This window comes from Aspergillus pseudotamarii (assembly GCF_009193445.1).
Source record: "Aspergillus pseudotamarii strain CBS 117625 unplaced genomic scaffold BDV38scaffold_69, whole genome shotgun sequence".
NCBI lineage: Eukaryota > Fungi > Ascomycota > Eurotiomycetes > Eurotiales > Aspergillaceae > Aspergillus > Aspergillus pseudotamarii.
This window is the reverse complement of record NW_022475083.1, coordinates 42,741-70,056: the sequence shown is the minus strand read 5'-3', so window position 1 is coordinate 70,056 and position 27,316 is coordinate 42,741. Positions and strand designations below refer to the sequence as shown.

Sequence of the window (27,316 nt, the reverse complement as noted above, 5' to 3'; positions counted from 1 at the left end):
CTGGGTATGGAATATGTTTTCACCAATGAATCAATTGTGAGAGTGAGAGAGAGAGGGAAGATACCTTAATGCGCCATGTGACTTTTGCCCTAAATCTGAGCCCTAACTTCCCAATGGAGGTCGGGATCGGAGACGGTGAAACATACCCGATTCAGCCGAATATCAAAGAAAAACAGAAACGGCAAGAAAGGGTCCAATCACAGGCCCGGACCAGAAAATCAACTTGACTCATGCTTTAAGAATTCCTACAGGTATTTCATTCCAAACTGTCTTGGATGAAGTCCACTCTCTCATCCGGCCTTCTGCGCTCAGCACGACGAGCAATTGCCGACCCGGTAGTTGTCACCCTCCGTCGTCGGGCCCTGACAGCGACAGCGGCCATCCGCCCAACAGCCCTCAAGAATATTATTAGTACTAGTAGTATTCACGACCCCACCATCCCCCACTACCGCCACTCTTCCTCGTCTTCCTCCTCCTCAAACCTCAGTTCGTCGCGCCCGGTAGACACGATGGGTAAGGAAAAGAACAACTTCAACCTCAAGACCCCTAAGGGTACCAAGGACTGGTCTGGGTCCGATGCCCTCCTCCGCGATCGCATCTTCACCACCATTGCCGATGTCTTCAAGCGTCACGGCGGTACCGCGCTGGACACCCCCGTCTTCGAGCTGCGCGAGATTCTCGCCGGAAAATATGGCGAGGACTCTAAGCTCATCTACGACCTGCAGGACCAGGGTGGTGAGATCTGCTCCCTCCGCTACGATTTGACCGTTCCCTTTGCCCGTTGGCTCGCCATGAACCCCGACGTGCGCAGCATGAAGCGCTATCATATTGCCAAGGTGTATCGACGGGATCAGCCCGCCGTCAGCAAGGGTCGCATGAGGGAATTTTATCAGTGTGACTTCGATGTTGCTGGTACCTTTGATCCTATGGTTCCCGATGCCGAGGTCCTGAAGATCGTCACCGAAGTGTTCGAGGAGCTTGGATGGCAGGGTCGTTATAGCATCAAGATCAACCACCGGAAGATCTTGGATGGTGTCTTCGAGGTGTGTGGTGTGCCGGCAGAGAAGATCCGCCCGATTTCTAGCGCAGTGGACAAGCTGGATAAGATGCCTTGGGCCGATGTCCGGAAGGAGATGGTTGAAGAGAAGGGTCTTGATGGCGCCGTTGCGGACAAGATTGAAACATACGTTGTCAAGAAGGGTACACGGGACCTTCTCGAGACTCTGTTGAAGGATGAGTCTCTTCTGGCGAATGCCTCCGCTAAGGCTGGTCTGGAGGACATGGGTCTCCTTATGGACTACTTGGAGGCTTTCGGAGTCCTCGACCGTATCTCTTTCGACATGAGTCTTGCTCGTGGATTAGACTATGTTGGTTTCTTTCCTATATCTATCATGGGTCGCATGTTTACTAATTGGTCAACAGTACACCGGTGTCATCTACGAAGTTGTCACCGAAGGCTCCGCACCAGCCGTTTCATCCTCTGCTCCCGAGGCGGAGAAACTGCAGAAGTCAGCCAAGAAGAGCAAGTCTAAGGGTGGCAACGCCGACGACGACAGATCAGACGACCCCACTCTGGGAGTGGGAAGTGTGGCCGCTGGTGGCCGCTACGACAACTTGGTGGGCATGTTCTTGCCCAAGGCTCAGATCCCCTGTGTTGGTGTCTCATTCGGTGTCGACCGTATCTTCTCCATCACCAAGGCCCGCCTTGAGCGTGAAAATAATGCCGAGGCTCTGCGCAGCAGCGAAGTCGACGCTTTCGTTATGGCTTTCGGCGGCAAGGGCTTCAACGGCATGCTGACGGAGCGCATGAGCGTCTGCCAGGCTTTGTGGAACGCCGGCGTCAAGGTAAGCCTAGCTTTTGATTGCGCTTGTGGAATGTTGCAAAACAGAATGTCGACTAACCCTTGAGGCAGGCCGAGTTCTCCTACAAGGTTAAGCCCAAGCTCCCACAACAGTTCAAGGCCGCCGAGCAAGGTGGTGTCCCCTTCGCCGTCATTCTGGGTGAGGACGAACTCGCCAACGGCAAAGTCCGCATCAAGGAGATGGGTCTCGAAGAAGGCCACCCCGAGAAGGAAGGTGTGCTGGTGGATCTCGCTAATCTCCCCGCCGAGGTAAAAACCCGTGTGGCTAGGAAGCAGGATCAAGCCTCCGCTGTAACACAACAGCTCGAGGGCCTCAACGTCAATGCCCCGACAAACTAGATTTACCAAACAAGGCGAAAAAGAAATGTCAATACCCGATTTAGATTTCACGTTTACTTCTTGTTTGGAACACGTAATATGCAAAGTAAATTGCTTTGAGAAGTCCTTGAGTGGCTTTCATTCATAATAATGTACATATTGCAGATTTGACCTTGTATATTGGATGTAATACAAGGTCTCATTTGAGATATAGGTAATACACGGGCGAAGGAGAGAAACAACTTGAAAGGGAGTAGTAAAAATGCAGTGAGGGCCTATTATGGCCTCAAACCACTCAATCAACCCTCAGCATTCTTCATCAAGAATCCCTTAACAAAAGGTAACCGATCAATGATCTCGAAACCTAGACTGCGACCCCATGCAACCGGGCCCTGGCCCGGAACATTGTAAAGCTTATGCACCATATCACAGACACCGCCGATCTTAGCATTAACAGCCCACCGTTCGGCGGTGTAACTCTCCAGAGAAAGAATATCACCGATATCCATTCCGTGGTCGACTGCGTATTCGATCGTCTTGGAGAGGGACGCCACATCGCCCATTCCAAGGTTGAGACCTTGTCCAGCAAGCGGATGGATCACATGGGCGGCATCGCCGACAAGAGCCACGCGTGGTGAGATATAGGTTGATGCATGCCGGAAGCGCAGAGGGAAAGAGGCCACACTGCCCTCCTGTACGCCGTTTACCATGGGCGGGACGTGAGAGGCTTGCGGGGTATGTTGCAGACGCCAAGTCAGTTCGCTCTCGTGTGAATCCTCATAGTCCGATGCAGAGGTGGCTGGGCGCTCCATGCGCATCATGTACTTGAGGTCCGTCATCGGGAGGCGGAATGCGGCGTTGACCATGGCGATGAACGCTTTCGGGGAAAGAGATTTGAGATAGGCGGCGTTTTCTACCGTGGTGGACCACACTAGTGTTGCGTGGTTGTTGGGTAGTGGTAGCAAAGCAACTGGGCCTCCGAGGGAAGGCAGGAAGCGCTGGTAGGCGGTTCTTGTGCCGATAGGGAATGAGACCTGATCCGGGTCGGCGAGGGAAAGAGTCGCGACGACGCCGTGACGATTGTAGTCCCAGCCCTCGGTTGCAATGTCGGCGAACCGACGGACGGGGCTGTTGATACCGTCCGCACCGACTAGTAGTCTTGCGGCGATCCGAGTTGGGGGTTGTGACTGTGCTGCGCCGGTTGGAGCGAGGGAGAGAACTGGCCAGGCTGATAGGTCCGGGCCGTCCGGGTGGTCCGTACCGTTTTCGATAGATGAGACGGTTGTGTTCGAGAAGATTGAGATATTCTCGTCTCCAGATGCCGCGATGCGCGACAGAAGTCCGCGGACGAGATTGGCGTTTTCCGTCATTGTCGCGACTGTGGGGAGGTTTTCGAACGGGGAAGTATCCGCGGACCAGTCGAAAGTTATGCGCGAATCTGTTTCACCGTCCCATACTTGCATCTCCTGGTATTCTTGAGCTCGGTCGACATCAAGATGTTCCCAGGCCCCGATCTTGCGCAGGAATGACACGGATGAGGGTGTTAGGCTGCTGACTCTGTTCGAGAATTGCTGTGAATCGAGGTTCCAGGCGCGAGCTTTTTGTAAGTCCTGGGTCTCGACGAGGGCCACCCTGAGCTTTGATGTTAAGGGAGAAGCACCTATAGAAAAACATTAGTCTTGCGCACGCGGAATTGAGTGAGTTGAAAAGATTTCCAGTAGAAACTGCCTTACGCAAAGCTGCTAGTAACCCTAGACCTGCTGGACCACCTCCGACACACACCACATCGTAGACATCGGGGGATTGATCGGGCTTGGACCCAAACCTTCTACGGCCCACAAAGCGACCAGACCGGCAGGAAGGGCAAACATAAGGTCGGAGTGCCGACCGAGTAATTGGCCGCATTATGGGCTTGCGTCTGGATTCAGGGAACAATGAAGTTGGATCATCGGAGAAGGCAGTCGGCGACATGGGGTGATGATGTGCAAACAACACAAACAGAAACCTTTCTACTGATGGTGATGGCACATCTCTAATGAGCAGGGATAGCGCCCAACTGTGTGAAAGGCTATTATCTATGTCTAACTAATGTTTACAGTGTACTAATATCCTATAAGGCATAAATCTACAGCTAATGGTACATACGAGTTCATCTGGTGGGTGAGCTCCTGATATAGTGGGATGCAGCGAACATATCTAGGGTTCAGCGGTTTCTGGCGTACCGCCTGCCTGAAATAGATATTCTGCCTACCCTGGCTAGGCGGTATATTCACGAATCTTATGGCACACCAATTCAGTCGTCGTATTTAAATTCTATGAAGAGAGTATATGGAGACATCAATCATCAATGTTGGCTTGATAACCAGTATAATGAGACACTATACCAGATATCGCTATATCTGGATAAATCATCTCAGGCCTCATCTCCTGAAACAACTTATATGGAACCAATAGATGATGCGCCTGCCGAGTCCGACAATGCAGTATTCCTCGCAATCTCTGACAGAATGCATAGGCTTTTAGCGTCGCTTTATAGATCCACTAGTGTCAAGGCTGAGTGTATATTTCCTATGGCGCCGAAAATACTGAACCGGTCCTATTCAATCTTATCCTTGACACCTCAGTGTTATTGGCTATGTTACAGATCTAGCTGTTATTAGAATTGGACTATGACACTTATGTGGATAGCCCTGTATACTACAAAAAGTATCTAGAGCATGGTTGAAGGTCCTTAATTGCTTAACTCTCAACGACGAACGTCCGCTAAAGTTTTCGTCTGTGACGTTGATTATCATGAAAATTCATCATTCCATAGTATCTAAAAGACAGAGTTGGCATGATTGGTCCTCGGGAGTATCATATCTACACCCTATATCATCTTATTTTCAGCCTAATCCCCGTTGTCAATCATACCCCTCAATGGCACTCAACGAAGATCAGCTTCCTTCCCTGAAGATATAATCTCCCCCGCATCGACGAGGTCCAATATACATTGACAGACAACGGCAACACTGGACGATCGTGACCGTCAGCAACCTGGATATCATTCCCGGAGCGACGCCCTGTTTCTCACTCCATGAGACCATTGCCGAGAGATGCTTCGGGGAATAAGCCCAGGCCAAAGGCGAATATATTAAAATGAGCGATAAAGGAACACTGCATGCCGCAAGGGCCTGGCCGATGTGTCAAAATGGAGTATGTTACATCTATACTTCTTGGCAAATTCCCAATCAAACACGTCCGTCCGGAAGCATGGCTGACCTTTTCCGGCATGTTAGGACTCTGATATACATGTACTCTGGACAGTATCTTTCTAGCCCGAGTTACCTCAAGAGATACACCACTACTGCACATCACACTTGTCGAAGTGAGCTTACGTTGGATCGCTACCACGGATATCAATTGGGTTGAGCTGACTGCATCTCGCCCCCTCGAGGATATTGAGGTAAAAGTTGGCACGAGACTGCGTGGAGTTCGTGATAGGAGCTCCCATTCAGTGAATAAGGACATTGTGCGTCTTACTGACACTTGAATCCTTGCTCACCTGCACTGACAAATACAAGAAAAAAAAAAAAGAAAAAAAAAAAAGAAAAAAAAAAAAGGTCTTTAGTTGGCTATTCTTCTGGGGATCTGTGGAAGCAGCCTATAACCCCCCGGCATGTATGATACATTACATTCTATAGCTCAAGAACGCAGTCTGCAGAAAGCTGAAACAAACCCCCTTTGTCCAACCATGTGCGACTCGACCCCTCAGTTGAAGAATGTGCCACCGGGTTAAGAATAGTACCTATATCCTATACAAGTACCGCATAAGTTAGTTATCGTAGTCCTCTGAGTAAGATAGAGAGGAATTGTCACTGGAAACAAGGGATGCAAATTGGTCTAGTGGATGCTGCTATATATAGATTTATCCACCACCCCAAAACCTCTCCAGTGTCCCTCGGATTATATGATACTCTAGAAGTAGGATCAAAAAGCATAGAACTGGTCAGAATTTCATTGAAAATCATGGCGTATATTCTGCAAAACCGACACCCTGCTAATCTTCCGATACACGCATCCCAAATATCAAACATGAAAGGAAAAAATGAAACAATAAAAGAAATAAAATAAGATAAAATAAAAAAGAACCCCATTCTTCAAAATTCATTCTCTTTTGCCACGTAATCGCCATTCTCCTCAGGTGATTGATGCCTATTTCCATCTATACACAGCCTCAATTCCTACTGGACTCCCCAAACATGCATGACCCTCACTGAACTGCTTTTTCACCACCACCAATTCGATTAACCAACAAACCAACAAACCTCACCTTCAAAAGCGGAGATCTGACAACGACAACCTACGTAAACCTCAATAAACTTCAGAAAAAAGACAAGAATCAAGAAAAGAAAAACGAAGGGAAGGGCAAAAAACAAAACAAACCAAAACAAAAAAAAAAAAAAAAAAAATGACATCCACTACTTCCACAACGACAACCAAAACCACAACCTCACCAGCCAAAAAGAACAAGAATATCCCAGCAGAATCATCCCTGGACCTCAGTGCCAACTTCGCCAACAACCGCAAAGGAGCCGTGGGCTATGACCACGAGGTTTACCTCCAATTAACGGCGGGGAGGAACGCGGAGAAGACGCCGAATCAGATGTATCGGGAGGTAAGGTTGATTGCTCATTTTCTTTTTTATGCTTTTACCTTTTATTCTTCTTTAAAGGACGGGATTTTTTTTTTATCATCTACGATATGACGTGTCCCCTCATGGATTGAATTTGTGTTTTCTTGAATAGGAACGTGTTCGCCAGAGGACTACAAGGGCTTTGGATCCGGCGATTTTGGATCCACAGGGGGAGCCTGGGCCGGTGGATTTCGAGTGTGCGGAGCACGAGGGAGTTAAGGAACGGTTGAGGTAATTGGATTTGGCCTTCTGCATTGCATTACTGTTGGTTCTTCTTCTAAGGATGTTTGTTGGTGCGATTGGTTTATGGTATCTGCAAAGAAGATAAAGCTATAATGTCGGGTTGTAAGCTACAATAACGTAAACTGTCATGGAGCAGTGGCCGGATGGTCGTGAAAAGGAGAACAGGGTAGAGATAATAAAGCGAAGCGGACAAGAGGAGGGGCGGCGCAAATAAGAAGAAACATAAATCACTCGTTCATGTCACGTCAAAGATATCATCCACGCACTCATCGTGTTGTAATACTTTCCTGAGGGGCGGATCCTTCGTGATTCTCATCTAAATCCCCTTCCATCTCCGCGACGAACCTTTCCCATGTATTCAGCACTCCTTGGTAGAAGTCAATATGTTTCTCGGCCAGCGCTCCGAGAGTGTCCCGGAATTCAACCGCCTTAATTCGCTCGAAATCCGCAACTTCACGGACTACCTCTTCATCGAACATCTCTGACGTGGTCTTAGCAGATTCTACCTCGCGAGTCAGTTCGTCGATGCGCAGCTCTAATTTCCGGACCCGCTCCCGGCGTGACTGCTCATGGTCGACACCGCGCATATCTTCCATCTTGGAGCGGATGAAGGATGCAGGCGATGAGGTCAGGGGATTGGAGGCATAGTAGGATGATGGGTTAGTGGCGAGCGAGTCGCGCTCGCTCACGGCTTTGTTGCGGTAGTCCACTAAGGCTTCAAAGTCGAGTTGCTTCTGCTCACGGGTCTTCAGAAGCGCCTTAAGGGACACGATGTAGGCCTCCATATCCCGAAGAGAGCCAAGGTAGTTCTGATCCGTGTGATCTTTGAGACCTTTAAGCCCGCGTCCCGTCTCCTCCACCGACGCCGCGAATACTTGTAACGGAACTTCGACATTGGGCTCCAGGGATACCAGCTTGCGGAATTGTGTCGCGAGCTCATTATAGTCGGTCTCTAAATCGGACTCGCGCCGAGCAACCCTGGCGACGATTTTCTCTACGTGATTGAGGTCTTCATCCAGTTTATCTGCCTTCTCCCGAACTTCAATGAACCGGCGATCAGGCTTGTGGACTTTTGTAAACGCATTTACGAATGTATCGGTAAAGTTGTCAAAAATCCCGGGGGCGCCGCTGTTGTCCGACGGATTGGTGGTTGTGCGAGAGGTGTGAAGCCGCATATGCGCATTCCAGTCGGGAGATTCTAGGAAGATAGCAAGCAAAGGAGCCCGGCGAAGCACCGGATGTAATGCCAAGCGCTTTAGGAATCGATGTAGTGACCAAGCACGTCGTGTAGTGAATTCGGGCCCGAACCGATCCCCCCGTACGTATTCCATTTTATGCTTGTCTGGTAGAGGTGGGACCGCGCAGGCAGGATACTCACGATAGAGCGTCTTGTATAGGAAGAAGAAATCCGTAAATCGTCTGCGCACTGCAAATTCTGACCTCTGGAAGGACTTGAAATCGGTCTGCGAGGACGCTCCGGTCAGTAACAGTGGACTGCAGCTGGGGATGGATCTCCGGTCTGCCATGAACAAGCCGGAGGTAACTCCCGGGAAACGGGGCAACTCACTTGTGTCGTAACCAAATAAGAGATATATGCGTCTTTAGTACCATCATTCTCTTTCAGGGGCGAATCCACCCGGCATTCCAACACCCCGTCTCCAATACCTGCTAGATCGACCGCATCTGCCAGTGGCCCGGCTTGTGGGTTTTCGTGAGCCGAGCTCATCCTCCGCTTGCCATTGGCATCGTGATTAATCGCAGGCGACTCTTCTGCATCAGTGCCCGAAGTGGTAGGACGAGAGATATCGCTCTCTGGTTCGTGTCTCCATGAGACATTGTCAAAGTCGTCGTGCTGATCCATCGAGGGGTTGCCGTTAGGGAAACGGCAGCTTAACGCAGTTAATTGTACAAATCAAAAGAAACCTGCACACAATTTATATCACCGGAGAGACAAGATATAGCGGACCTCGGGATATGAGGAGCTATGGTTGCTGGTGGTAGGTCGATAAATGGGAGGTTGAGAAGTTGCGGAGGCAGCAGTGGAGCAGTCAATTGGCGGCAGTTGGAGAAGCGGACGCACAGCGTCATCGGCCCAAGCGCCAAGACTGGCTTATCCAGCAACTTTATCAACCCCCATTCACTTATTATTAGCGTGCTTTGCAACAGTTACGATGCCCTCATGCATGTCCTTTATGGGTCTATTTTTGTCAAACCAAGTCAAAATTATATACAGCAGCCTTCGTTCAACATCAGTAATTCACAAGATCCACGTAACACATCTCATCCGATATAGCCGAAATGCGCCGCGAGAGTACCATTATAGGATAGAAGCAAATGCAAATCTAGTCCATACTATGACCGAGCATGATCACCACTTGTGCTCCGTCGCCGTTCGCGATCTTCGCTCAGGGCATGATCCCTATAAGGTTCACCCTCATCATCGCTAAACAAAGGTTCTTCGTCGCTTTCCCCAGCGAAAGCATTGTAAAGCTCGCCTCCCCGGCGTTGTGTACGACCCGAACGCCCGTTCATAGCCTGGGTTTCATCTTCATCTTCTATCATTTCGAAATCGTAGTCATCACGCGGATCATTACGCAGACGCTTTCGTCGCTGTACGTGGAAGTAGACCCCAAGTCCAATACAGAACACAATGATCGAACTGATCGCAGCGTAAATCCAAGCCTGGGTCCGTTTAGACGCACCGAACGTGGGGAAGAAGGACGGCAAAAAGCTATCCGCAGAAGAAGTAGTAGACGGGGACCCCGTGGAAATGGGTTTCGTCGGGGTGGGAAGTTCAGATGTCTCTTGGGCAGGAGCCTCCGAAGGTGTCGTTGGTTGCATAGATGGCTTTGCGTTCACAGGACGATCGACGGGATCAGTTGGGACAGGCAGATCTTCAGTCTTAGTTGGGATAGGGTCAACGCTAGTGGTAGCAACAATGGCATCCTCAATCGAATGGTCATCGTCATGCTCATCGGGCATAGGATGAAGGGGCTGGCTGGAGCCGTCGATGGAAACTCCCCAGAGGTTCAGCCGCCAGTCGATGAATTCGCCAACATTGTCATTGACATTGGTATCCTTAACAATGACCGTCCACTTTCCAACACCGGACTCACCCCTAAATGGCAATGTCAGAGGGCCGAGTACGAGAACTAGAGCACGGGGGCAAATACATACCAGTGAGCCACAGTCATAAAAGTCCAATCTTCATAGCCAGCCTTGGCATTGTCTGACCGTCGTGCTGTACTCAGATGACTGACGATACCCTCGGGGCTGCGCAACTCCACGCTGATATCGCCTCGACGAGTGTGATTTACATTCATGGTCACAGTGACATGTTCTAACTTCTCGACGTTGGCCTGGTACATCATATCCTTGGTAATTTCGTATGAGCTGGCAAGACCCTGGTCACCTTGTGGGATTTCATGCTTTACTCGCAGCCACGGTGAGTGGAACCACGCCTGTGGTTTCACCAGCTCCCACGTCTTGGCCAGCTGGACCAGTGAATATGCATCTACTTTCCCAAAACCCCAGTCATGGCTAAACTTCTTCCCCATTTTGGTAGTCTGCCAACTCCCGTCGTCTTCGTGGACCGGAACTGCGGTCTCTATCATCAGGTACTGGGCGTCTCGCCAAGTTAATTCCGGTCGGGCACTAAGAGCGAGGGCTATAGTACCCGCAGCGAGCGGGCCTGCGGCAGAAGTTCCACCGTGAAGTGAATAGCATTTATCAGTTCCAACGTCGGTGGTATGAATCGCGTCACTCGAGCCACTGCTATAAGCGACGACCAATTGGGCAGAGCATGATTCCGAGTAGCTGGGATGTTTGCCCTCTCGATCAATAGCACCGACGGTGATGCTGTAAATGCTGTTTGTGTAACCATCGAAATTGCAGTTGTCATCGTAACCTGCACCATTTCCAGCTGCAAAAACAAAAATAGAACCTTTGCCTCCTCGGCCATTTTGGATACCGTTAACCATAGCTCGTTTGATAAGAATCCCTGGCGCCTCCATTGTGGCGCCATCATCCGGAGGGCCCCAAGAGCATGAATAAATATCATTGCGCTGAAAGCCGTAGTTGATGGCAGCAGCCTCATCTGCGTCATCAATAGGTGCGGACAAGATCCGAATTCCCGCTACTTGGCTGTCGTAGGCAACGCCTACTCCACAGACATCGTTCCTAGCTGCTCCAATTTCCCCAGCGCATCTTGTGCCGTGTCTATCATCACTAAGTCGCGGTCTGGGCTCCGGTACATGGTCGTTGAAATCGTAGGAGCCCTCGGCAAAGTAGTTGGGTTTAAGGTCATTGCTGTACATGTCCAGCCCATCATCGACCACAGCCGTGATGACACCTTTTCCCGTGATACCTTCTAACCAGACGTCTGAAACATTGAGATCGTGACCAACTTGGACAGTGTTGTAAAGATGCCACTGTCCGCCGAATATGGGATCGGTAATCCCAAGTGAAGAGGCAATCCGTTTCTGAGCCTGAGCAGCTACGGGGTCCTCTTCTTTCACAGACCCCCTCGATGCCACGTCTGCGGGAGGAGCCCTCTTTACTAGTCGCTGCTTTGGGGCTAACTTTTGAGACCAGAGTATACCACCCAAGTCTCTTACCCTTTTATCCAATGCCATGTCACGTCCCTCTCCGGCACGACTTGACCTTTTCCTGATCCGTGCATGTTCGAGTAGCGCATCGAGGTCTGCACCGTTCTCCTTGGGTATAGAGAAGGTATGGTGTTGTGTGAGTTCCCCTACCTGACCCTCGTGGCGTGCTCCGAGGCGTTGGGCGACCTCGTTGGGGGAGGTGGAGTCGTCAAGATGAAGAGCAAAGAAATCGCGCGTCTCGTAGGACCGTCGAGGATGGGCTGATGCCGTCGCGGCACAAAAAAGGCCGAACGCTACCGTTGCACTTTCGGAAAGTCGCATTATGGGAGTAGTGTGAGGCGAGATGGGCCCCTATCCGTACTAGTAAGGCGAGATGAGGACAAATAAGATAGTTGCCATCAATAAGAACAGTACCAGACTCTTCAGTAGATGGATTGCGATTCAGTAAGCGACCTCAAGGAAAAGAATACTATAAAGACAAGAAATATGCAATATAAACGGCAAGGGGGGTATGAAATGGTTATGTATTCAATGAGCACTGCTCGGTGAAGTTGTTGCGGAGGCGGCGTTCGAGAATATGGTGTTCACTTCGGGGAAACAGCGGAACCTTTTGCCTTAGGCGACGAATTCATTGTTTAACTTTACATGTACTCCACTGACTTAATTTTTAGTGCTCAGGCAGCATTCAGTGCTAAATGTTGATTACGTTACATGCTCTAGAAGCTTATGGCCCCACGCCTCAGCATTTCGTATAGATGAACATTCTTTCCAAATTCTAATAAGGATTGTATCTTCCTTGCCTTATCATGAATTTTCTCCTCCTTACAGCCAAAACCACTCCCCCTCAGCCTTCCAGTGAAGGGATGACATGAAAGGTTACCCCGTATAGGAGGTAAATTTGGACGGGAGGCAATTACTAAGAACCTAAAGAAAGGAGTTTGACAGGGACTACTATTCAACCCTGTTTTGGTGACTGCTTTTCTTATTCGGAATTTCTTCCTTTCATACTTTATGTACTCCGTAGTTACAATTAAATGAGATGACGAATACAATAGACGAATCAACATTGTGGAAATCGAAGTAGGTATGCAGATCTAGATCACGGTCCATACAATAACCTCCCCCTTCAAAGTATGTACGCTGTAATTTTCAGATTATGTACTGTACCCCCCCCAACAGTCCCTCGGAATTTATGTACTTTTTACTAGGTATATATATCAACAGCTCGGTCCCTTCACAATCATTACCGTCTGCTCTAAGAGGTAGCAATGAATCTACGGTAGAGATGAGAATAAGATTACTGATTACATCGCCGATTGGAGAATATAGATGAAACATGTCTTAACAACAAGAATGCCATTATCATCTTACAATTTTACTTAGACCGACTATGCTATGTTAATAGTACTTTACTGGGTGCATTCGTAATTTGCTCATTGACCAGCGAACGCGTCCAGTCGGTGAGCTGTTGCAACAAGAACTACAGTACTCTGTACTAGTATGTACTACTACTCCTTATACACGGATTACTGACATCGCACGATAGATTAATTTTTGTTCACGTTTTCTATCCAGGTACCCTTTCATGCTCCTAGTTCGAGTTCCCTTCCTTTTAAAGCTAATTTCTTTTCTTAGTCGTGGTGCCTGGCGGGAGCGTGTTTAATGCAGGATGAGTGACTTGAGTCAGCCCCGCATGGAAGATGCTGTGCTGGTTCGCCGTTGCCAGCCACCGACTTAATTCTCATTAGCCAGCACAATGACATGAATTCGTCACTCCAATATAATCCTGTTAGCCTGTTGATTTTTCTGTCATCTCATTGATTTTTTTCTTTTTTTTTTCTTTTTTTCTGTTTCAATTATTCTTTTGCCCCCTGGTCGATATCGCGGTGTTCGATCATCTTACCTTCCTCTTATACTGTACAACTCCATCATTGTTACAATCCATATATATATACATCGCTTGTCTACTCCTCCGCAATTTCCAACTCTGGGAATTAAGCGATGAATTAAGCGATGATTCATTCGTCCAGTGCCATCACCATGTACTAACACGAACTGGTCTGGTCAAATCATCTGCTACCATCACAAGTTTGGATACGAATTGATTCTTTTCACGAATCTTTATTGGTATCGCTGACCTTTCTATTCCCCGCGCATTTAATTTTCTACCGGTGATCAAAGTCCAGAAGCTTTCTGGGCAGTGTCGTAAAGATTCTGAAATATTTGAAGGATGGCTACAGCTAGTTCCCAGAGGCCTACTAATGGAGGCTCAATACCTCCTCAATCCGTCCCTCGGAATGGTGTACCACACGCACCATCACACCGACGGCAGCAGTCTTACGATATGAAGCCTACCGCATTGGATTACGAAACTGATAGCGATCAGACTTACGGATCCGTCGATGTCCCACGGGCTCAATCGGTCTCCTACAAGAAAAATCCTGCTGCAATTCGTGGTCATCAAACATCTCGCTCGTTTTCCGCGAGGACCAAAGAGTTGTCCCGCGAAGGACATCCAAACTATATGGAAAAGCCAATACCACCAGAGCGATATGCCTCACCTGATGAGTATGCCACTTCGCAGGGCAGCGTAACAGATTCTAGACTTTCTATCTCAAGTTCGGTGAAGCGAGATGACTCTCATATGGCACTATCACCTAGAGACAGTCACCAATCACCGTTGAGTCGCTCTAACACGGTGCGCTCCACCACAGAGCAAAAGCATGATTGGGCACCAGATCGGTCACCTCTTCAAAAGCTTGAAGTGGCACTCACTGGAGTCAGCAAAGAGGAGAAACGAGCGCGAGTCTTGGAAGCTGAGATGAGGCTGAAAGAACGGATGGCACGTCAACAAGCTGAAAATAACAGTCGCGCAGCTGTTCCGGTGCAATCTCATCAGGAAACCGTACCGCGAGATACTTCGAGCCCTCTAACAGAAGTTTCTCAGCGGACAGATCCTGAGCAGCAAGCTCTACCGCGTCAAAGGCCGGCTCCAGGTCCTTCAGACAGAGCAAAACCTCCTCCGGCGCGAACGTCCTCGGTACAACATCCAGTGCCATTGCCCAATAAAGTGCCGCAGCATGCAAGAGGCTACCCCCAGAATACGGGAGTTGTTAGGACAGGCAATGCTCCCAGACGGTCCGTTTCCGTGAGCCACCCAGCAGGAAATAACGTTATGGGCTCGCAATCAACGAAACTGAACATGCCGCGAGATATTACCGGTCCTTACACTGCAGATACTCCCCAGGTCCACCGGTATCCTGCCCCTACTGCGGGACAAACGCCATTTCTGAACCCTGCAGCGTCCGGGACCAGACCAATGCCACAAGCTATAAGAAGAAAAGAGCTCCCCACAGCGGCTTCTGGGCCACAGCAAGCGGACCCGAATGCCTACCCGACTGGGAATGGATCCACCAATAATGCTATGCGTGCACATTCCGATTCGAGTCGAGAGCCAGGCGGGGATGCCACAATGACATCGCAAAGCTTTGGGAGCGAGCCTGCGTCGCAGCCTAAACCTAAGCGGCAAACCGTTTCGTTCAATGTCCCACCGCCAACGCCTCCACCTTTGTCTGAGTGGAAAACAGCACCAGTGGCAAGACTGGGTGCTTCTGACTTTGACTACGAAAATTTCGATATTGATAAAAGTAAGGCCTGGTGGGAAGGCGGTGGAAACAACAACCGCCGAAAGAGTAGGGCTCTGCCAAACAACTACCAGAAGCCACCAAACACCAAGCCATCAGGTATGTCCTATCCCTTGATATGTTTACCCAAGCTTGCAGATTTCCGGGACTGATACTAAGTGTGACATATAGCGAATAAGCGCTTCCAGCCACACCTTTTTCTTAAATGTGGTCCTTTACTCCGTTACGGAGGTTTAAAGCGGGTGCGAATCGATGGACCTAATGGACCATTTGATAAGGAAACCTGGAGAGGGAGTGTATTGATTGTGACAAGGGATTCTCTCTCTTCATATGAGCCACTGCCAACTCTAAGGTTATTTCCTCAGCCAATGGATCTGCTCCCGCCTCCTCCGACTGAATTGGATGGGGAGGATGCTAAACTAGCCCCCGAGTATGTGGACCCGACAGCTGGACTTATGAAATTTGGGCGAGATGGTCGGCCTCTTTATGTTAAGCCGGTAGATCATACAGAAGAGGAGCTGGACCTCTCATGCATTGAAAATGACGACGGCATCTATGAGATGTCACCCAGCATCATTGACTACAGCAGTGAGGGTATCAAGCAAGCCATCCCAGCTAACAGAGTCCATTCTATGGATGGAGAAACTGCAGGCTTCTACAAGGAGGTTGCGGGGGCCCGCCTCTATGCCGACCCAGGAAGAGATGTCACTTTCTGGAGGTTTAATATTGAGATTGAGTTAGGGAATACACAGCAGCGAATCGCATATCGTCTCAACCAAGGACCGGCTTTGGGATTCTGGGTGCCCGCCAAGGGGCAGGTGATGAACATAATGTACCACACATGTAACGGCTTTACCCCAGGCGTCGACTCTAACAAACTCTGTGGTCCAGACCCTCTGTGGCGAGACGTGCTCAATGAGCATCAGACTCGCCCATTCCATGTCATGGTTGGTGGAGGAGACCAGATATTCAACGACAGGATCACAGCAGAATCACGCTTTTTCCAGGAATGGGTCAAGATGAAAGATATCCATGAGAAGTACGACACGCCGCTAAACATGGAGTTCAAAGCGGAGTTGGAAAATTCCTTTCTTGAGCACTATTCACGGTGGTTTTCACAGGGGCTTTACTCCCTTGCGAACTCGCAAATACCCATGGTTAACCTCTGGAATGACCATGAGATCATCGAAGGCTTCGGATCTTACCCTGATGAGTTCATGAGCACGCCCGTAATCTCAGGGCTTGGCAACATAGCATTCAAATACTACTTACTATTTCAGCACCACAGCGTTCCGGAGGAGACCGAAGCAGATGAGCCTAGTTGGCTGCTTGGGGCTCTTCCTGGACCGTATATTAACCACCGAAGCCGCAATTTGTTCATGTCTCTAGGTGGTGGGGTGTCTCTCCTCGGCCTAGACTGCCGGACTGAACGCATGGTGAGACTACGAGACCTCTTTAGCAGCAGAGAAGCTGTGCTAACATATCATTCTAGAATGATGAAGTGCTCAGCGAACAAACTAGTGATCTAATTTGGGACAGATGCCATCGTGAAATTGTCCGGGGCGAGACAAAGCACTTGCTAGTGCTGCTGAGCATTCCGGTTGCATATCCTAGGGTGGTATGTTACGAGCGCTATAACCGCAATATTTTCCCCTTCTAACCTTCTCACAGGCGATGGTGAAAAACATTCTAAACAGCCGGAAATCGCTCGGCAAAGCCGGGCTATTTGGCGGTTTTGTAAACAAGAGTGGGAGCAAAATTGAGATCTTCGATGACCACTGGACAGCTAAGCACCACAAGTCCGAACGCCAATACTTGATCGAGGATCTTCAGGACTTGGCAGCAGACAAATCTGTCCGTGTGACCATTTTGAGGTAAGAAATTGTACTCTGCCATCTTGCAGGGCGGGCCTAACAACCATCTTTTTCAGCGGCGATGTGCATTTGGCTGCCATTGGCCAATTCTACTCGAACCCGAGATTGAACTTGCCTAAGGACAAAGACTATCGATACATGCCCAACATCATTTCCTCAGCTATTGCAGACATGCCTGAGACGGAGATGGTGTCAGACACGCTCAACAAACGGAATCGAGTTCATCATCTGGATACCAATACAGACGAAGACATGATACCCATATTTACGCATGATGTGAATAATAAACCACGGAATAACAAGCGATTGCTACCACGCCGAAACTGGTGCTCCATCCGTGCGTATCAGCCAGGTCAGTACTGTTCTTATTATCTTATTAGCGATTTTTTTTTGTACGTTACTAACTAGGCATAGGTTGTACCCCACAAACAACACCAGAACCTGGATCCTCGCCGCTAGTGGAGGAGCCTCGACCGGGCAAGTTGCAAAGGACACTGTCCTTGACGCGTGGGGACAGACCCCAGGGTGGCGGCGGCTTGTTGCGCCGACTCTCGGGTCGTGGACGGCCACCGACCAAGGACTTTAACCTTGGAGGGAACCCAGTTGGACGGCGTATGAGTATGGATGGCCCATTCCCGCCAGCAGAGACAGGTGATAGCTACTTTCCACCGCCGCCCGATTCTCGCCCAGCCCCGTTCCTTCGACGGCCTACGAATTTGAGCCGAAAGGTATCTAAAAAGGCTGCGAAGCAGGGAGACGATGGGGTTGGTGCCTTCGTTAATCTAGAAGGGGGCTTGGCTATTTCCTTGAACTTGGAATTGAACCCGAAAGACCCATCTGGTATTACGACACCATACAAATTGCTCGTGCCGATGCTGCGGTACGAAGGAGATGAGTACGATCCCCCTGCGGCACCAGTTGCGAAGGGCTGGAAGCGGTGGTTGAGTGTACGGAGAAATAAGAGAGAAAAGCAGAATGTGGAGGACACCGAAGCCGAAGAAGGGTTCAGCGATGAGGAGGATGAGGAGGAGTACGACCAGGAGAATTCTGGACGCCCAGCAGGACGCGAGCATGAGTACGTTGCCGGTAGAGACGCACCTCCGGAGACATTAGTTCCGGTTGCTAGACCAGGCGAACTGGAGTATGATGGTGTTGCGGAAACTTCGAGGAGGAGGAAGTGGTTTGGCCGATGAGCCGACTGATATGATTATGACGAGTGATGATGATGATAATGATGATACTGACGACGACTATTATGTTGATAATGAATGTAAGATCTATGAACTACTACTTGTATACAGTGGATACCCTCTGAATGTGAACGTGATGGGTCGTTCCTGTACCTCGCATCTTATCAAATGAATTATTGGATTTAAGATTTTTGGATTTTGCCTGAATTCAGAGATTCCGGCGATTGATCCGAGATAAAGGATTGATCGATAATCAGTGGCGGTCTCGGCCCGTGACTGCTTTCTAAGCACCCCTACACGTGATCCGGTCTCGCCGTCGCCAATCCGTAATACCTTTTCCTGTACCTGGTCGGAGAGAGAGAAAAGTCGCTTCCGTGGTGTTCTTATGCAATTCCATTCTTTGTCATTAAAACTGGTTTATTCATCGTCTCCACACGGATTCTAGGTAGGGAAATCAGTCTCATGGTCGCGAACGTTTAGCTAATCTTGAGCCATCCAGCCCTTTTTTTCGTTAGGCCGTCCCCACCACCCGGCAATCTGAGCCCCTCTTCGCCTCTTTCTCTGCGCTCTCCCTGAACGCCATAATTAAAGCCGCCTCTTTCCCGACCCGACTTCCTTTCTTTCTTTTCCCAATCTCCTTCCCAACACCGTCAAGCTGTTTTCCTTCGCCTCTCGACGACTTCCCTTTTCCTCTCTTCGATCCTCGCTCGGATTGACAGCCGCTGCTGCGTCGTCTTTGCACCAGAAATCCTCACCGTCCGCTTCAGTCCTATCAAATAGTCTTTCGACGCCCCTGCGCGTCAGTCAAAGTTCAGCATCCAGGATGGTGCACACCAAGGTCGTTAGTGAGTCTCCCTCTGTTTTTCGTATATAATGTTGCCGAGGTCAGTTGGAGATAGGTACTAACTGGTCCCCCCGTAGTCATCGGCTCCGGCCCCGCCGCACACACCGCCGCGATCTATCTCTCGCGTGCGGAGCTCAAGCCTGTCCTCTATGAGGGTATGCTGGCTAACGGCACCGCTGCTGGCGGTCAGCTTACCACCACCACCGACATCGAGAACTTCCCCGGCTTTCCTGATGGTATCGGTGGTACAGAGCTGATGGAGAACATGCGCAAGCAGTCCATCCGGTTTGGAACTCAGGTTATCACTGAGACTATCTCGAGAGTAGATTTCTCGCAGAGGCCGTTCAAGCTGTGGACAGAGTGGAACGATGGTCCTGACAATGAGCCCGCCCACACTGCCGATGCCATCATCATCGCCACTGGTGCCAATGCCCGTCGTCTTGACCTGCCCGGTGAGACCCAATATTGGCAGAACGGAATCAGCGCCTGTGCCGTCTGTGACGGTGCCGTGCCAATTTTCCGTAACAAGCCCCTCTATGTGATCGGTGGTGGTGACTCCGCTGCCGAAGAGGCCATGTTCCTGGCCAAGTACGGCAGCTCGGTTACCGTTTTGGTCCGTCGCGACAAGCTTCGTGCCAGCAAGGCCATGGCCAACCGTCTCCTATCCCACCCCAAGGTGACCGTTCGTTTCAACACCGTTGCGACCCAGGTCCTGGGTGAGGAGAAGCCCATGGGCTTGATGACCCACCTGCGTGTCAAGAACACCGTCACCGGCGAGGAGGAGACCGTCGACGCTAACGGTCTCTTCTACGCTGTTGGTCACGACCCCGCCACCGCCTTGGTCAAGGGCAAGATCGACCTCGATGACGAGGGATACATCATCACCAAGCCTGGCACCAGCTACACCAGCCTGGAGGGTGTCTTTGCTTGCGGTGACGTCCAGGACAAGCGCTATCGCCAGGCCATCACCAGTGCCGGTATGTCATGACCCTACCACCATTGTCTTCGCCCAATGTCACATCATATACTAACAGTCTTTCACAGGTTCCGGTTGCATTGCTGCTCTCGAGGCTGAGAAGTTCATCGCTGAATCCGAGTCCCCAGAAGAGAAGGCTCCTGTCAACGAGGTCAAGCAAGACCCTCAGGGTAACACCGCGGAGTACAAGTCCAACCCTCTCCTTTAAACGTCTCCGTCCCGCCACACCTGATCTATAGATTCCTCATCACCCCTTCATCACACCTAGATCTGCCCTACACCGGCTGACTATCATGTTTCATGTCCTACGGATATATCCATTTTGCCTATTTTGATGGTTGTTTATATTAGACTTCAGCGTTCTGGTCATTCTCCTCGGTTTGTGATGGGAAGTTTAATACATTTTTTTTCGGTCCCTTCGATGATACTCGTGGCGCGCATGTTTCATGGGTCGCTGAACCATGAATTTCATATCAATAGACTAGAATATAGAGTAATTCTAGAGGATCCTGATTCAACTCTGGTTTCGTATGATAGTACACGAAATGATCGATAATAAAGAGCATATATCTTACATAGTTGCATCAACTCGTGCGCTTCTTGATTGAAGCAAGATCATCCAGGTAGATCTCAATGACTCGACAAGTCAGAGTTTTGCAACGAGCCGTTCAATTGTGTCCCATTCGTGGGGAGATGAACAGACGTAGCTATAGTTACTCCATAGGTCTGATCGCTCGAGTTGTTTGTATGCTGTCCCAACGAAGAGATAGACGAAGTAGTACCACCATCACCAGTTGACAAATGATTTGTCGGTACAGCAGTATCCCCAGAATGTACTCCCCAGCTTCCAAATGGATGAGCTACATACCACTTCGTCTTCAGTTCACCCGCCTTCTGCTCCCACTCGGCGATCTGTTGTTTCCATCGATTCCACATTTCTGCATTTGTCTGTCGATTGACCTCTGTCTGCTCGATGTACGGCCGCTTTTCCTCCTCGCTGGCTCGCCGCCACATGAGACCGAGCTCATGACGGATTTCGTCGCGAGCAGCTTTAGCATTGGGGTCGTTCGTGGCTGCCCGGCGAGCTTCATCGCATTGGGCGCGGCATATGCCCCAGTAGTCTTTTTGATAGAGAAGGAAAGGGTTTAGGCCTGTTCTTGCTGGTCGGGGCATGGGAGGGCCTATTTCCGATTGAATCGACGTCCACATTGCTTTTTCGTAGGCTTGTTGACGGGCTGATGTGGGTGAGGTTGATTCTGCTGGGTTGGTGAGAGGCTTGCTAGTGAATGGGGCCATAGTCATGGGCGGCTCTTTTCGCTTTTGTCCTGCTGCTGTAGGGGTGCTAAGTTCTGTTTTTCCTTTCTCTGGTACGAGGGGGTTCGGTAGGGCTACGGGTCCTAGTATAGATTCGATCACCTCAGCGCCGGCGCGGAGCCCAGAGAGGTACGCCCCGTGGACAGTGGCAGGGTGAGTGCCACACGTCGCCTCCCCTGCAAAGTGCAAATTGCCAATCGGCTTAGCCATTAGGTCGTAATCTCCTGGGAGTGCATGTGCCGCCACATAGGAGTAGCTGCCCCTAGTAAATTTATCGGACTTCCATCTGGTGATTATCGTCTCTAGTGGATCGGGAACCACCGTATGTTTGAATACATTGCGGAGTTGGCTGGTCACCTCAGCAATAATGTGATCATCAGGTGTACATTCCGCCTGAAGAGCGGCATCTCCGGCCATAAGAGCAATTAGGACAGGGAGTCCGGTAGTCTTCAAGCAATTCCAGAAAAGGTAGAATCGACCCCGGTTAGCAGCATAATCCTCTTGAAGGGTGCTGTTTCGATTGGGGGGTTCACGCAGAAGCCCGAACATATCTCGTTCAGTGTCCCAAAACGGTTGGTCAAATACCAAAATCACCTTGTTCAATACTCCAAACCCGAGTCGATCAATGGCTCCACGTTTCCATTCGGGGAGAGGAGGCTCAAACTGGATGGATTGATGCTTGAGAACGCCCAAGGAACCGGTGAAGACTACTTTGTCTGCCACAAATGATTCGCCGTCTTCACAGTGGATAACTGTCTGTTGTTTTCCCTTTCCAGATGGGTCGTATGATATCTTGGACACTATTTTGTTTGTTCGAACGTCGAGTTTTGTAGGTAATGAGAATAGCCCATATGGGACTTGTTGATACCCACCTACGACCTGCGAATGCTCGCCTTCGAACTCATTTCCTATATCTTGATCCCACCCGGAAAGACTAAGTCTACTGACGTTGGTCGCGTTTGCATATTCCAAATTGGCAAAGTGCCAGTTAATCAACCGCATGTCTTTCGAGGATAGCGGGAGCATCCGCTGGTATTGCCGGATGCCCTCATCCAGCACAGCACCTAAGGTTTGAGTTGACGAAACTTTAGCGACAGGGTCTAGATTTAAAGTAGCATTAGCTGGAACACCGTCGTTCAATCTCCAACCGTTCACTTGACACGTAAATGCAGCTGGCTGCTCCTCCGGGCGCGCAAGATCCGCACCCGGAGCTCCAGGAGCCTTGATGTCTGCGGTTTTATGACCTACGCCTCGGCGGACACGCTTTGTGGGAAGCAGTAGGCCGATAGTACCGGAAGCCCTTGCTTCTTCGTATTGTCCTACTGTCACACCATCGCTTGTTGACAAATCACGACCTGAGTCAATCAATTCACGGTCGCCTTCCGCGGTAGGGACGACGATTGATTTATATCGATAGAACCCTGAACGGTCCAGGACATCGTCATAGAGCCTTTCATCCATCGCGTCCTGGATCTCATCCACCGGTGAACCATCTATGTCATAGATTGTCGAGATGTCGCGTAACAAGTGATATGGAAGAGCCAACTGGCTCCGAATAATTGGGTCTAACGGATTACCACGGTCGAAACCAACAATTATATGCGCACCCATCTCGGCCTTAGGGACTAGTCCGGGGCCTAACTTAGACGTCTGAAGACTTTGTAAAGGATGTGAGTATATACGACCTCCAATTCTGCGTCTTCCTTCTAACAAAACGACCCGAGGATTTGTGGAAGCGTCGCGATAATGACGAAATAGATTCTCCAAGTGCCGTGCGCAACCTAAGCCTGACATTCCAGCCCCAATCACGACAACCACGGGACCTTCCTTTCGCCGGCCTTTCTTTGGAGTTACCAAAGGCATAGGAATTTCGACACAGCCGAAGTTGATGTACCCATTTCGTACCAGCCATTCATACGCGAAAGAGGCGAGGTTCATCCAACGGTAATCCTTTGCACATCCAAGAGCTTCCTCCTTGGAAACGCTTACCATGGGATTTCGAGTCCAAAGTCGAAGTATACCGTTCCGTATGTTCAAATACACCGTGACGTGCAGATGGCACAGATAATCCTGCAACGCTTCCTGCTCCTTTATATGCAGTGCGTACGGATTGAGTCTGGACGCATAAGCTGCCGAGACGCATTGCTGAGCGTAAACTGCAGCTGGAAGTCTTGAAGGTATGGAGGATCTTGGGCGATATTTCGGAAGCCCATTCTCGCTACCTGCGTTTTTAGTGTCTGCGACTAGAGAAGATGAAGAAAAATTGTTGATTGTTATCGGTGGGGCTGGTTTATTTTGACTCGGTTGAGACATAAATGAAGAAGTTATGATCGAATCGCTCGATCTACCATGAGCCGTAGCTGCATGGGCACCCTGAGACTGATAGTCTATGCTTTGGGACCTAGAGTCAACCCCCTCTAAAGCTGCTTTGCCTACCAGAAGACCTGGGTTTGAGTTTCTGTTTGGGACAGAATACAGATTTGTGATACTGGCTTGATTCAAATCGTTATCCAAATGGGAGGCACGGGCCTTCATCACGCTAGCGTTCAATTGCAGACTGCTCTTTGGCAAAATTTGGTTGGACGGTAGTAGGGCAGCATGGCCGCTGCCATTGAAGCTAATGTTTGTTGGGATATATTGGTCTAAATGAGTGGTGACCTCATAGGGTTGGCCATTCAGACCATGCGCTTTCATCGAAGCTGCGGCTCCCATATTGCTGGCAAGGGGTGCCATTTTGTCGCGGTATGTCTTGTAGCAATGAGATCGACTTTTTCCCAGCCCAGTAGGAGGTAACTATACAATACTGAGCCTGTCAATAGACATAACACTTCCATCATTTGAGAGTACAGGAATCTCAGATCTCAGCGTTTCTATCCATTGTGGGTCCACTCATCGGGAACCGTTGGTGGCAGGAAGGAGAGAAGCTTGATATAGGGATGTACGATTTCCTTGAGAGAATGTCAGAAAATGTTCTATGGTTGTTCATAAACTTCCAAAAATACGGTTATAGGGCATGAGAAAGGCCTCGAATCACATGGAGCAGGAGTCCATTGACTTACCTGAAATGTAGTTCGAGGGGTTATTGGGGGCAAGAAAAATACTGATTACCCGAACCCATCACTCTCCTTCTACAACCGATGCAGCCCTAGAGAATCACAGTGAACTGTAGCAGATCAACTGTCAATTGGGGTTAAACGCCAATAAAAGCGAGAGAGTGTGGGCCAGGAATTTGGTAAATCGCAGGGTGATGTGAAACCTGAACTCTGAGGCTATCGACAGTGATTTGGTATTGCGGAAGGGCCCATGCGTATTTTTCAGTCCGAACCACAAGTAAGCCACATTCTGCAGGCTGCACTTCCTCTCTGGTTCCCATTCTTCTCTCACTCAGTCCCTTGTTATCGGAACTGTCAGGCATATCTGATGACGCTGTAACTGACAAGACAGTAATTGGGGATAACCCTTCATAATCATCGGTGAAATCAGCATGGATTTTTTACCGGCATGCATGCTTGATGTTCTGACTTGCAGCAGTCCAATAGCGGCAAAAAGCACACGTGTTCCCCGAAATGAAGCGACTCCGGATCCCATATCAGTGTTAAAGGAAGCCAACAAGGCCAATACTAGTCATCTGCTATGCAAATGACCCTTTACTTCCAGAGATTTCTAAATCGGCGACATGGTGACGTTTCACAATCATAGCTCTGTCTAGCCCTTTCGGGCCTTCTTATATATACTTGGTCTAATTAATTTGCTTCGTCCACATAAAGCCAGCTCGGAGGCCAGGGGTGATGGCTTTCCTCGGACTTTGGCTAGAGCGCTTACTCGTTACTAAATTTATTGTTTCAGCGCGTCGTTATGCAAACTAGCCACCTACAGCGCGCATCTCCAGCGGACGGTGTTGAAAGTTCTCAAGCCATCCCTGTTGGGACGGGAAAAGTACGGGCACCTTCAAAGTATAGCCTTCGTTCCTCTAGATTCATGGTCACTGGGTCTAGAAGATGTAGTTGCTGTGGACCCCGGCGGCGGGAGAGGTTACGCCAAAGTCTCTGACTTTCGGAGCATTGATGACGGATGCTATGTCGCGGTTTCTACATGACTTTATACTAGAGATGAAGTTGCCGAAGAACATCAAGTCGAGAGAATTCTGTCGCCACCTTCTCGGGGCAGGGGCTCGCCAAGAGTATACGCTCAGTACCAGCAGAACATTACTATCTGGATACTACTCAGTTGAATGATCACCAAATGTTATGTTAGCCAGTACTTGCTGCAACACGGTATGCAGTACAACACCGATGTAACACCGAATTTAGAGCGTAGAGAATGTGCATTTTAAGAGGATCAAAAGAGTTCTATTCGCTGGTCCGTCACGTTATATTTCAATTGAGCTGTCTTAGGTTGTTGTTTCCTAAGATGGCTAGTGTTCGAATGCTTCTTTCAACTGTACGGACACACTCGCATGTATGATGCAACGCGGATGACTGCATTTTCTTGGTACCAGTTGTAATAGGATATTTGGAGTGAGACACTCAGGGCTTATTAAGATTCGATTCATCTACTATTTCGAAAACCGTGATAAACCGGGGCAGGATAGTATCGGGCTGGAGATGCATATTCTGGTGAGCTATATATATTATACAGCAGCGTGGCTTGACATTCCACAAGCATCTACACTTCGCAAGTTTACATCCCTCGTGTTATAAGGCTTTATATATCACTTGGCTGGAGAAAGGCTACTCGACTAATGGAAGGCTAACAAGTACAGCTTCTACCTCGCAATATCGGTGTAAACACAATGATTAGCATAAATTCCAGTAGCGAGTTTATTTGAGAACATCGTCTTAGGTGACGGTATTAATTAGTCAGTCTTTGTGGTTGAGATCTTGTTAAAATATACATACGACTGTGCTGGAAGCTTGTGAAGTATACAAAATCTAAGGCCCCGACAGTATCTCACAAACAAGCAGACAACACTTCAATACTTATAAATTTTCAAATTAAGCAATTCTTGTAAACCTCAATATGTGAAAACTAGGCAAACCAAGCCCATTATCACTATAGTATTCCACAGATTCGCCTTTATCGCCGCAGTACCAGAGCATCCAAATTGACCAATCTCTCGCGAGGACCAAAGGCAATTAGATAATTGCCCTTGGGTACTCTCCGTAGCATTGCAATATGCGGCACAACTCTCCTCGCCAAAGTAGCCTGTAGTACCATTTATTGCTTGGCAGCATTCTTCTAAGGTCGTGTAGGGGTCTTGTGCGGCATTCCAGCGTTGATAGATTGGTAGACCGCAGGTGTTGGGGTAGAGGAGCTCCGGTAAGCCTGTCATGTTTGCACAGCGAGCGGGACCAACAGATGCCATGTTGATGAGTGTGTATATGTCAGTGTGTTTTGGTATTAGCAAGCGTGGGCGCAGAGTCTTATGCTCTAGTTTTGAAAGTAAGTAGGCGTAACTATCTCGTGGGAGAGAAGAGCCTACCTACCGATGGTCGCTCGAAGTCCAGGGAATAGATGTTAAGTAACCATGGAGGATGTGTCAGGAGGTTAATAAGTATCTATCAGCTGATCGAAAACACGAGAAAGAATCTTTCAGACATTCAACATGAGGCAACTTAGGCGATGAGGGTTACATCACACTTCAAGTGTATGTTCCGGTACCCGCTAAGCAGATATAGAATCAAGTTGTGAGTGAATGAAACCAATTATTAGTCTTCAGGACGACTTGTTGCCCACCGACTAGTGTTTGATTGATTGGAGACGGGGAAG

At 49.3% G+C, this 27,316-nt stretch overlaps 10 protein-coding genes across 10 annotated transcripts; 4 read left to right on the top strand and 6 right to left on the bottom strand.

Moving 5' to 3' along the window:
- Positions 1-509: 509 nt before the first annotated feature.
- On the top strand, positions 510-2,201 carry BDV38DRAFT_274457 (histidine--tRNA ligase; the record flags this gene model as incomplete). Its single annotated transcript, XM_032057848.1, has 3 exons — positions 510-1,367; positions 1,423-1,845; positions 1,914-2,201. The coding sequence occupies 3 exons, from the start codon at positions 510-512 to the stop codon at positions 2,199-2,201; spliced, it is 1,569 nt and encodes a 522-aa protein (XP_031909310.1).
- Positions 2,202-2,479: 278 nt separating this feature from the next.
- Positions 2,480-4,085, bottom strand: BDV38DRAFT_274456 (putative ubiquinone biosynthesis monooxgenase (Coq6); the record flags this gene model as incomplete). Its single annotated transcript, XM_032057847.1, has 2 exons — positions 2,480-3,840; positions 3,914-4,085. 2 exons carry the CDS (start codon positions 4,083-4,085, stop codon positions 2,480-2,482), a joined length of 1,533 nt encoding a protein of 510 aa, XP_031909309.1.
- Positions 4,086-6,208: 2,123 nt separating this feature from the next.
- BDV38DRAFT_258744 (uncharacterized protein) lies at positions 6,209-6,631 on the bottom strand. Its single transcript, XM_032055762.1, has one exon. The coding sequence runs from the start codon at positions 6,382-6,384 to the stop codon at positions 6,220-6,222; it is 165 nt and encodes a 54-aa protein (XP_031909308.1). The 5' UTR covers positions 6,385-6,631; the 3' UTR covers positions 6,209-6,219.
- On the top strand, positions 6,508-7,227 carry BDV38DRAFT_187951 (uncharacterized protein). The gene is made up of 2 exons (XM_032052210.1): positions 6,508-6,837; positions 6,968-7,227. Exons 1-2 carry the CDS (start codon positions 6,631-6,633, stop codon positions 7,088-7,090), a joined length of 330 nt encoding a protein of 109 aa, XP_031909307.1. The 5' UTR covers positions 6,508-6,630; the 3' UTR covers positions 7,091-7,227.
- Positions 7,228-7,237: 10 nt separating this feature from the next.
- On the bottom strand, positions 7,238-9,104 carry BDV38DRAFT_187931 (sorting nexin-4). Its single transcript, XM_032052209.1, has 2 exons — positions 8,666-9,104; positions 7,238-8,561 (listed from the first exon to the last, which is right to left on the bottom strand). The coding sequence occupies exons 1-2, from the start codon at positions 8,957-8,959 to the stop codon at positions 7,365-7,367; spliced, it is 1,491 nt and encodes a 496-aa protein (XP_031909306.1). The 5' UTR covers positions 8,960-9,104; the 3' UTR covers positions 7,238-7,364.
- A 130-nt stretch (positions 9,105-9,234) lies between these two features.
- kexB (kexin kexB) lies at positions 9,235-12,272 on the bottom strand. The gene is made up of 2 exons (XM_032055761.1): positions 10,276-12,272; positions 9,235-10,216 (listed from the first exon to the last, which is right to left on the bottom strand). The coding sequence occupies exons 1-2, from the start codon at positions 12,024-12,026 to the stop codon at positions 9,451-9,453; spliced, it is 2,517 nt and encodes an 838-aa protein (XP_031909305.1). The 5' UTR covers positions 12,027-12,272; the 3' UTR covers positions 9,235-9,450.
- A 1,273-nt stretch (positions 12,273-13,545) lies between these two features.
- Positions 13,546-18,761, top strand: BDV38DRAFT_258737 (uncharacterized protein). The gene is made up of 6 exons (XM_032055760.1): positions 13,546-15,448; positions 15,521-16,785; positions 16,842-16,967; positions 17,021-17,223; positions 17,280-17,575; positions 17,638-18,761. Exons 1-6 carry the CDS (start codon positions 13,936-13,938, stop codon positions 18,414-18,416), a joined length of 4,182 nt encoding a protein of 1,393 aa, XP_031909304.1. The 5' UTR covers positions 13,546-13,935; the 3' UTR covers positions 18,417-18,761.
- A 1-nt stretch (position 18,762) lies between these two features.
- Positions 18,763-20,854, top strand: trr1 (thioredoxin-disulfide reductase TRR1). The gene is made up of 4 exons (XM_032055759.1): positions 18,763-18,858; positions 18,913-19,258; positions 19,335-20,234; positions 20,302-20,854. Exons 2-4 carry the CDS (start codon positions 19,237-19,239, stop codon positions 20,439-20,441), a joined length of 1,062 nt encoding a protein of 353 aa, XP_031909303.1. The 5' UTR covers positions 18,763-18,858; positions 18,913-19,236; the 3' UTR covers positions 20,442-20,854.
- A 9-nt stretch (positions 20,855-20,863) lies between these two features.
- Positions 20,864-24,509, bottom strand: aof2 (putative lysine-specific histone demethylase Aof2; the record flags this gene model as incomplete). Its single annotated transcript, XM_032062869.1, has 1 exon — positions 20,864-24,509. The coding sequence occupies exon 1, from the start codon at positions 24,278-24,280 to the stop codon at positions 20,864-20,866; it is 3,417 nt and encodes a 1,138-aa protein (XP_031909302.1). The 5' UTR covers positions 24,281-24,509.
- A 1,932-nt stretch (positions 24,510-26,441) lies between these two features.
- BDV38DRAFT_258720 (uncharacterized protein) lies at positions 26,442-27,097 on the bottom strand. The gene has a single exon (XM_032055758.1). It carries the CDS (start codon positions 26,910-26,912, stop codon positions 26,562-26,564), a length of 351 nt encoding a protein of 116 aa, XP_031909301.1. The 5' UTR covers positions 26,913-27,097; the 3' UTR covers positions 26,442-26,561.
- Between the last annotated feature and the right edge of the window lie 219 nt (positions 27,098-27,316).

Bases quoted from the DNA above. Each gene is read 5' to 3' on its own strand.
- BDV38DRAFT_258744 (XM_032055762.1), bottom strand. From the start codon at position 6,384: ATGGAAATAGGCATCAATCACCTGAGGAGAATGGCGATTACGTGGCAA.
- BDV38DRAFT_187951 (XM_032052210.1), top strand. From the start codon at position 6,631: ATGACATCCACTACTTCCACAACGACAACCAAAACCACAACCTCACCA. The intron at 6,838-6,967 runs GTAAGGTTGATT...TTTCTTGAATAG, and splicing joins CGAATCAGATGTATCGGGAG to GAACGTGTTCGCCAGAGGAC.
- BDV38DRAFT_187931 (XM_032052209.1), bottom strand. From the start codon at position 8,959: ATGGATCAGCACGACGACTTTGACAATGTCTCATGGAGACACGAACCA. The intron at 8,562-8,665 runs GTGAGTTGCCCC...GCGTCCTCGCAG, and splicing joins CTTATTTGGTTACGACACAA to ACCGATTTCAAGTCCTTCCA.
- kexB (XM_032055761.1), bottom strand. From the start codon at position 12,026: ATGCGACTTTCCGAAAGTGCAACGGTAGCGTTCGGCCTTTTTTGTGCC. The intron at 10,217-10,275 runs GTATGTATTTGC...ATTGCCATTTAG, and splicing joins TTTATGACTGTGGCTCACTG to GGGTGAGTCCGGTGTTGGAA.
- BDV38DRAFT_258737 (XM_032055760.1), top strand. From the start codon at position 13,936: ATGGCTACAGCTAGTTCCCAGAGGCCTACTAATGGAGGCTCAATACCT. The intron at 15,449-15,520 runs GTATGTCCTATC...TGTGACATATAG, and splicing joins ACCAAACACCAAGCCATCAG to CGAATAAGCGCTTCCAGCCA. The intron at 17,224-17,279 runs GTAAGAAATTGT...CATCTTTTTCAG, and splicing joins GTCCGTGTGACCATTTTGAG to CGGCGATGTGCATTTGGCTG.
- trr1 (XM_032055759.1), top strand. From the start codon at position 19,237: ATGGTGCACACCAAGGTCGTTA. The intron at 19,259-19,334 runs GTGAGTCTCCCT...GTCCCCCCGTAG, and splicing joins GGTGCACACCAAGGTCGTTA to TCATCGGCTCCGGCCCCGCC. The intron at 20,235-20,301 runs GTATGTCATGAC...AGTCTTTCACAG, and splicing joins CCAGGCCATCACCAGTGCCG to GTTCCGGTTGCATTGCTGCT.
- BDV38DRAFT_258720 (XM_032055758.1), bottom strand. From the start codon at position 26,912: ATGGCATCTGTTGGTCCCGCTCGCTGTGCAAACATGACAGGCTTACCG.